The sequence below is a fragment of the Eptatretus burgeri genome, chromosome 9 (genome assembly GCF_056783735.1).
Source record: "Eptatretus burgeri isolate ZD-2024b chromosome 9, Ebu_testis_v1, whole genome shotgun sequence".
In the NCBI taxonomy this organism is placed as follows: Eukaryota; Metazoa; Chordata; class Myxini; order Myxiniformes; family Myxinidae; genus Eptatretus; species Eptatretus burgeri.
In genome coordinates, this window is record NC_140969.1 from 47,619,519 (window position 1) to 47,629,124 (window position 9,606).

At 47.4% G+C, this 9,606-nt stretch overlaps 1 protein-coding gene across 1 annotated transcript in view; it reads left to right on the forward strand.

Moving 5' to 3' along the window:
- The first annotated feature begins 6,472 nt into the window (after nucleotides 1-6,472).
- XKR6 (XK related 6) overlaps nucleotides 6,473-9,606 on the forward strand; it is a 31,455-nt gene continuing 28,321 nt past the window's right edge. Inside the window, exon 1 of the mRNA XM_085895104.1 lies at nucleotides 6,473-7,106. Within this exon, the coding sequence (XP_085751230.1) occupies nucleotides 6,622-7,106 (485 nt within the window). The 5' untranslated portion in view covers nucleotides 6,473-6,621. The remainder of the gene's footprint in view (nucleotides 7,107-9,606) is intronic.

The window sequence follows — 9,606 nt, forward strand, 5'->3', positions numbered from 1 at the left end:
TGGTCAAAACACATGGGGTGAAGTGATGAGCCACCATGGCATTAGTACTTGCAACTCCCAAGGGATTATGCTGCTGGATTTGTGTTTCAGCTTTAGTCTTTCCATAGAAAGCTGGTACTCATTTTGCCGACCTCAGAAGGATGACAGGCAGAGTCAACCCCACCTGGTAATAATTCAACAGCAGAGGGGGATTTGAACTCAGGATCCTCGGATCCAAAGCCCACCGCCTTAACCATTAAGCCAACACCAGGCAGAGTGGTACCATCCAAGATCAAACGTATGGCACATAATTAATTACATCATCGCAAGGAGACATTATGTGACCAACATCAATGATTGCTGAGTCCGTAGAAGTGCTGACTGTTGGACAGACCACAAGCTTGTGTGTGCAAGAGCCAGGCTTGGAGTCCATTGCTCAACCAGGTACCATTTGAAACGATGCAGCCCACGTCTTAATGAGGCTCTTCTGCAATCAGCCAAGCAGCAAGAACTTTTTTCAACTCTAAGTGAGGCTCTCCCAAAAAACTTGACCGGTAACTTCGCTGAACAATGGGAATCCCTTAAAACCATTATATACAGCACAGATAAATCGATGCTGGGAACCCAAACACACCAGCATAAGGATTGGTTTGACTCAAATGATGAAGCCATCACGAGTCTCCTGGACAAGAAAAGGGAGGCCTTTGCAGCGGTTTTAACATCAGAAACACCAAAAAAACAGAGTCCGATCTAAAACTTACCAGCAGATCTAGAGATTATGCCAGCAGGAGCTAAGAAGAATGCAGAATCGGTGGTGGATAAACAAGGCCAAATAAATTAATGAGTTTGCAGAGAAGCATGACTCTCAAAACTTCTTCAAAGCCATCAAGTTCCGATCAAAGAGGAAACCTCTTGGGCTTCAACCAATAAACTCTACCACTGGCGACCGCCTGACCCAACGAGAAGACATTCTCAACCGCTGGGACAAACATTTTAAGACCTTACTTAATCAACACAGAGATGTTGACAGGTCAGTCATCAATTGAGTCCCACAGAGACCCATCCAATATGAACTGGCCCAATAAGTAGATCCAGATGTGGATGAGGGTCTCCCACAGAGACCCAATAAGTATATCCAGATGTGGATGAGGTAGTTAAAGCCATCAAGCAGATGGCCAATGGGAAAGCCCCAGGAGTAGATGGCATTCCACCTGAGGTCCTGAAAAAAGGTGGACCTGCCCTATTTCACGAGTCTCCATCATCTCATTCAGTGTACCTGGCAAAGTGAATGTGTTCCTCAAGAATGGAAAGATGGCACCATCATTGCCTTGTATAAAAAGAAGTGTCCCTTTACATGTGGAAACTACAGAGTTATTACACTGATCTCGGTTTCTGGAAAGGTTCTTGCCAGAGTGATACTCAATCACCTAAAGCCCCTAATAGGAAAACTCCTTCCAGAGACCCAAAGCGGATTCCGCTTAGGTTGGTCGACATTAGATATGATGTTTGTTTTGAGACAACTACAAGAAAAATGGAGGGGGCAGAGGCAGGACTTGCATCTCGTTTTCTTTGGCCTCGTTAAGGTCTTTTATTCAGTAGACTGGGACATTGCATGGAGATTGCTGGAAACGAGTGGTGCTCCATCACAACTCGTCAATTTGATTCCCAGCTTCCACGTAGGTATGCAAGCAAAGGTATCTATCAATAGGGAAACAACTTCAAAGTTTGACGTCATGACAGGTTTCCGCCAAGGCTGCATTCTAGCTCCCGCCTGCTTCACCATTGTATTGCGTTACGTGATTAGAATGGCACTTGAGGGTTTGGCAGACTACGCGTTTGGTATTCGTTACACGTTGGATGGCAACCTGTTTAACTTGCGCAGGCTAAGGACTAGCAAGTCTCTGCTACATATCATCAGAGAACTCCTTTATGCAGATGATGTCACATTCACCTGTAATAAGGTGGAGGAATTGCCGAAAATTATTGATGCCCTGCATGATGCCTGCACAAGGTGGGGGACTGGCAATCAGTAGAGATAAAACAGAGATACGACAACAACAATCACAATTGGCTGGAAGGTCAACGGCTTTCCTATGCTTTACCAGACACAGGTAGTATTTTTGCTTCTGCGTTTGCTGCTTTAGAAAAGCATTTCATACCGAAACCGAATGTGGTTGTTGAACATTACAAATTCTGCCAGAGAGCTCAGAGGCCGAATGGGACCGTCAATCAATATGTTGTGGCTTTGTGTGAACTTTCCTCCGCTTGTAACTTTGGTGAAATGGAAGAGGAGATGCTACGTGATGAACCGGTGGAACTTCTTTTGAACACCAGGATTCATGAAAGATTGCTGTAAGAGCCAAACCTTACTTTTACAAAAGCAGTCAATATGGACTGATAAACTGAAACAGCATTTCGGAATGCAAACCTACTATCTGATTCAGCATCGGTCTAAGCGATCAACGCCAAGCATGCAATTAGTTCACCTTCAACCCATGCTACTGACTTTTCATTCACGATAAACCACCGTACCTGCTGCTGGTGTGGGTCTGCAAGTCACCTTGCAAATGCACCTTCTTGCCCTGCTTTAAAGGTAAGATGTAATGCATGGGGGAAAGTGGGCCACCTCTCAAAAGTCTGTTGCTCTACCCAGAAAGACATATGTGAGGTTGTCGTCCCTGAACTGATTGTGCTTTATCTGAGCGATGCTGTCCTGATAAAAGATAAAATTCTCTGTAAGGTACAAATCGAGTCACCTATGGAGTGCCTCAAGGTCGTGTTGCATGTTACCTGCAATGTGGAGTACTGGCTCCTCAGCCTCTATTCTACCAGAACAGCTGTGCCGGAGACATTTTGCCAACTGTCCTTTGACTGAGTCTCATGTTAAACTAGTCACTTACTTGAAAGATGACGTACCTGCACTGGGATGCCAACGTGTCACCTTTTTCATGATGGTGTTACGGCTCCATCCACCTTGGCACAAAGTACCAATATCCATTGTTGGACCCTTCTAACGGGGCACTTGGGATTGTCGCTATGCCATCACATTGGTTAACTATTACAGTAAGTAGCCTCAGGTGGCATTTACTTCAAGTGTCACTCCAGAGGTCATCATTGGTTTTCCCTCGGCAGTTTTCAGTCAAGAACGGAATTCTCACCGGGTTGTTTCCAACAATGGCCTGCAATTCATGTCCACCACCTTCTCTCAGTTCATGTAAGACAGCGAGATACAGCAAACTCGTTCCAGCGTCTACTAACTTCCAGCTAACGGTGGTGTGGAAAGGTTTAACAGGGTGCTGAAGAAGAGCATACAGAATCCGGAACGAGAACGGAAACCTTGGAAACTTGCGGTAACTGAATTTTGCAATAATTTTCAGGCAACACCACACATCACGACTGGGGTATCAAACAGACAAAGGTCAATTGCATTGCAGCTGGAGCACACACATGACAGTTTGTACAAATCTTCTGTCTTCATTGGTGAAATTCTTCAGACCAGTGACTAAAATGACACCTAATAATGTCAGTTGTCACAATGGAAGGAATGTCTCAAAAGGTCAATGATGTGTGTAAGCACCATTAGAGTGAATGACTGCTACAAACCTCCTTATTCCCCGAAAAAGGAAACAGAGAGAATTCAAAGGGTGTGGATGCCTTTACATGGGGGAAAGCAGCATGTGCATGGAGGGTTCTTTCTTTTGTGTTTGAAGGATAAATTTGAATTTGTTAAAAAAAAACAAAAACATTTTTTGCAAACAGTACTATTTTGAAGGCAGGCACAACTTTTTTTCTTCCATATGACAACTCTTGAAATGGTGGACATTCAGTTACTTGATAGATGTGGGAGCTGTATGAAGGCCAGTTGGCCTTGATAAGAGAACTGATTTTAACCCTTTAACAGCTCGGTTTACAATGGCACCAGGTCCACATTCAGAAAGTGCCCATAGCAGCAAACTTTGACGTGTACACATCACAATATTATTTTTCTTCTTCGTCTTTAATGGCCACTATTATCCCATTTTTCTTGTGGGGTCGGCTGGGGGGGGGGGGGGCTTGGCCCTGAGTTTTCACGATCCGATTGGTCAAGCCTGACGTTCGACTAGTTATGGCAGGAATGTGGAATTTGGCAATGGTGCCAGCAATAGTTTGCCTCCTCTTTACGAAGGACACCATGGAATCTTTAACCTCCATCAACAAATGCGGATGGGACATGGATGTCCGTTGAACGTCCATCTGAGGGAGGGCTCACACCTTGATGAATCACATGTCTGAGAAACACCGGGCTTACAGTTTATAGCTGGGTCGGGAATCAAACTCAGGCTAGACAGCCGATGAGAAAGTATGCATACCTCTAGTCTAGATCATCCTGCCAGCCCAAGTGCACACATCGCGATGCGTTTCGATAAAGAATATTGTTAGAATTTAATGCTGGAATGTGTATAGAACAGTGGGTTCAGCATATGGCAGGCTGTATTTATCCACTGTTTTGTTTACATTTTTCATTTGTTATTTATTTTTATGTACACTTGTTTAATTGTCCTTCTTCCCAAGGGCTACCATTGCTGATACCCTAGTGGCAGCCACCTTCATCTGCAACTTAAACTTGGAAATATCTAATAAATAAATGCCATTTTCTGTCTGTCTGTGTGTGTATTATCAATCACTCCAAAACTACTGAGCCAATTGTCACCAAACTTGTCACATGGACCAAGTTCGACCTCATGGGCTACTTTGCTTCATCTGTAGTTGAGTAGGTACGAGAGGGAAGGTCGAAAAAAATTCTTAATGTAAATGTGCATCATGTAGTGCCACTCAGTAGTGGTGGTGGCAGAGGGTATTACAAGTCAGATGTGGAGATAACTTACATTTTTGCACTGTCCATGTCCCCAGAGAGAGGGAAGCCCCAAAGCAAACTTCCACTAATCAGTGGAGGTGGGGGGAAGGGGTGAGTTTTGAAGTCCGGAGGGAGAGAGGGTGGGAGGATCTGATCAGCCTTCTTGGATCGGTAAACGACATCGGTAAATGCATGTCCGAGAAATGGTTTAGGACATGTTAAACATCGGGTGTTTTACAACTAAAATGGACGCCAGTCTACCAGTCGGCCATCTTTGATCTGATCACAAAATAAAGTGAGGGTCATATGTATGCCATCATGTACTGTGCTTATGCCAAGTTTGAACAAAATCAAACCATGCATGTCTGAGAAACGGTTGAGGATGTGTTCAATACCGTTTTTTTTTTTTACAACTAATATGGCCGCCAGTCTTCCAGTCAGCCATCTTTGATAAGATCACAGAATAAAGTGAGGGTCACGTGTAAGCCACCATGTGCTGTGCTTATACCAAGTTTGAACGAAATCAAACCATGCATGTCTGAGAAACGGTTGAGGACGTGTTCAATAGCGGGTTGTTGTTTTTTACAACTAATATGGCCGCCAGTCTTCCAGTCAGCCATCTTTGATCAGATCACAGAATAAAGTGAGGGTCACATGTATGCCATCATGTGCTGTGCTTATGCCAAGTTTGAACAAAGTCAAACCATGCATTGTCGAGAAACGGTTGCATGGGCACACATTTAAGTAACAAAATGGCCGCCAGTCGGCCATCTTGGATCTGATGTCGAAAAAAAATCACGTGAATTTGTAAGCCATCATTCGTTATCTGTGTGCCAAGTGTGAACAAGATCGGTAAATGCATGCCCGAGAAATGGTTGATGAAGTTTTCGACGCCGGTTTTTATTTTTCATTTTTTTTAACAACTGAAACGGCCTCCAGTCAGCCATCTTTGATCGCATCACGAAACAAAATGACAGACGTGCATATGTATTCCATCATGTGTTGTCTTTGAGCCGAGTACGAATAAAATCGGTCTACATACATGTCCGAGACACGGTTGTGGACGCACGCACGCACGCACATGGACACGATTTAAAATAGAGACCAAAATTGTAAAAATTGTTTATGGGATTGGCATTTGCAGCGATTCAGCCGGCATGGATTCCTGCACACGTGTAAGGGAAGGTGCAGGTGTCCACCAGCCGTGTCGTCATGGTGATCAGGCAGCCAAGCAAGCGATCCGCTTGGAACACATCCTCCGAATGCCTCTCAGTCATTGTGTCCAGTGATTAGCGATCTACAGACGGAATGTGACGTCATCCCACCGGTTTTCGTATTAAGCGGTCCGACGTTCACCTGCGTCGACAGCCGGTCGCTCTCGTGAATGCAAGTCCATTATTACGTATGAGTCACCAGAAGCAGGCTTTAATATCTTGTCAATCCGAAAATCGGGATTCATGACGAAGGACTGCAAGATCTGTTCAGTACACTGGACAAGTATCCTCAACTCCGTAAAACGATTAATTCAGATTCATGGAAACATATCGCGTACGAGCGTCATTGCGTCATTGCGTCATTGCGTCATTGCGTCATTGCGTCATTGCGTCATTGCGTCACATCGCCGCCTTACGCATTTACGTTTGTTTTGGGGGCGTGGCGTACACACGGAGCCTCTCGTTTCGTGAAGACGCCGATGAAACCATAAAGAAGAAGAAGACTGATGTGCCTTAAGAGGAAGAAGAGTCTTCTCACTTCGGCCTCCTCCATGGCCCGAGAGATGAGCTGAGGATGCTTGACGAGCCGGCGCTATGGCCGGCGGAGACCCCGGCAGCGCTGGCGGACTCGTCCCGTCGTCAGACGCGTCCGAAGCAGCGCCAGAGACCGAGAGCACCTTTCACGTGTGCTATTGCTGCGACTCGTTTTCGTGTTACTGCGGATGCCGCAGCGGGTGCCTTCGGGCGCTCGGTCGCCGACTCGGGTCCAGCGAGGACGGGTGCACGGCGCTGGACTTCGCGTGGGTCGTGGCGGCGCTCCTGGTGCTGTTGTCCGACGTGGCTACGGACGTTTGCCTGGCCCTGGCATACTACTCGAGTGAAGACTACTCGTGCTTCGCTCTCACTCTGGGATTCGTGTTAGGACCGTCGTTAGCCGTGCAAGCTCTCAGCTTCTGCTGGTTTGTTCGGGACTATGGTCCGAGACCGTCTCGTCGGCCGCCGGGCCGCCGCTGCTGCAGTGTGTGCGTGTGGTCTTGGCAAGCGGTGATTCATATCTTGCAGCTGGGACAAGTTTGGAGGTAACCGCCACATGAACCACCACATGAACCGCCACATGAACCGCCACATGAACCACCACATGAACCACCACATGAACCACCACATGAACCACCACATGAACCACCACATGAACCACCACATGAACCACCACATGAACCACCACATGAACCACCACATGAACCACCACATGAACCACCACATGAACCACCACATGAACCACCACATGAACCACCACATGAACCACCACATGACGCTTTGTCTCGTCGTAAAATCACCTCAGGGTTGTCCACGTTTCACTGCGGCTCTCGTCCTGGAGCTTTCACTGGGATCTTCACCATCTTCAATGGATTCTGATTTTGTACACACGACCATACTGCACTGTTTGGCTTTTAAAAAAAATGCTATAGACCCTGTCTGGATACTCGCACTGCACTTGGTCTCGTCTTAAAGCCCCTTCCATGACGTCCACACTTCACTGGGTTTTGTTCTGTAATTTTCACTGGGGTCACCACACTGCACTCGGTTTTGTGGACTACAGGGACGGCCACATTTCACCTGGTCTTGTCCCTACCCACTACAGGGACGGCCACATTTCACCTGGTCTTGTCCCATAGCCACATTTCACCTGGTCTTGTCCCATAGCCACATTTCACCTGGTCTTGTCCCTACACACGACAGGGACAGCCACATTTCACCTGGTCTTGTCCCGTAGCCACATTTCACCTGGTCTTGTCCCATAGCCACATTTCACCTGGTCTTGTCCCGTAACCACTACCAGGACACCCAAATTTTACCACAGCTTGTCCCTACCCATGACAGGGACAGCCACATTTCACCTGGTTCTGTTCCATCGTCACATTTCACCTGGTCTTGTCCCATAACCACATTTCACCTGATCTTGTCCCATAGCCACTACCAGGACACCCAAATTTTACCACAACTTGTCCCTACCCACTGCAGGGACAGCCACATTTCACCTGGTCTTGTCGCATAGCCACATTTCACCACAGCTTGTCCCGTAGCCACATTTCACCACAGCTTGTCCCGTAGCCACATTTCACCACAGCTTGTCCCGTAGCCACATTTCACCACAGCTTGTCCCGCAGCCACATTTCACCACAGCTTGTCCCGCAGCCACATTTCACCACAGCTTGTCCCGCAGCCACATTTCACCACAGCTTTTCCCGTAGCCACATTTCACCACAGCTTGTCACGTAGCCACATTTCACCACAGCTTGTCACGTAGCCACATTTCACCACAGCTTGTCACGTAGCCACATTTCACCACAGCTTTTCCCGTAGCCACATTTCACCACAGCTTTTCCCGTAGCCACATTTCACCACAGCTTTTCCCGTAGCCACATTTCACCACAGCTTGTCCCGTAGCGACATTTCACCACAGCTTGTCCCGTAGCGACATTTCACCACAGCTTGTCCCGTAGCGACATTTCACCACAGCTTGTCCCGTAGCCACATTTCACCACAGCTTGTCCCGTAGCCACATTTCACCACAGCTTGTCCCGTAGCCACATTTCACCACAGCTTGTCCCGTAGCCACATTTCACCACAGCTTGTCACGTAGCCACATTTCACCACAGCTTGTCCCACAGCCACATTTCACCACAGCTTGTCACGTAGCCACATTTCACCACAGCTTGTCCCGTATCCACATTTCACCACAGCTTGTCCCGTAGCCACATTTCACCACAGCTTGTCCCGTAGCCACATTTCACCACAGCTTGTCCCGTAGCCACATTTCACCACAGCTTGTCACGTAGCCACATTTCACCACAGCTTGTCACGTAGCCACATTTCACCACAGCTTGTCACGTAGCCACATTTCACCACAGCTTGTCACGTAGCCACATTTCACCACAGCTTGTCACGTAGCCACATTTCACCACAGCTTGTCACGCAGCCACATTTCACCACAGCTTGTCACGCAGCCACATTTCACCACAGCTTGTCACGTAGCCACATTTTACCACAGCTTGTCCCGCAGCCACATTTCACCACAGCTTGTCACGTAGCCACATTTCACCACAGCTTGTCACGTAGCCACATTTCACCACAGCTTGTCCCACAGCCACATTTCACCACAGCTTGTCCCGTAGCCACATTTCACCACAGCTTGTCACGTAGCCACATTTCACCACAGCTTGTCCCGTAGCCACATTTCACCACAGCTTGTCCCGTATCCACATTTCACCACAGCTTGTCACGTAGCCACATTTCACCACAGCTTGTCACGTAGCCACATTTCACCACAGCTTTTCCCGTAGCCACATTTCACCACAGTTTGTCCCACAGCCACATTTCACCACAGCTTGTCACGTAGCCACATTTCACCACAGCTTGTCCCGTAGCCACATTTCACCACAGCTTGTCCCGTAGCCACATTTCACCACAGCTTGTCACGTAGCCACATTTCACCACAGCTTGTCACGTAGCCACATTTCGCCACAGCTTGTCACGTAGCCACATTTCACCACAGCTTGTCACGTAGCCACATTTCACCAC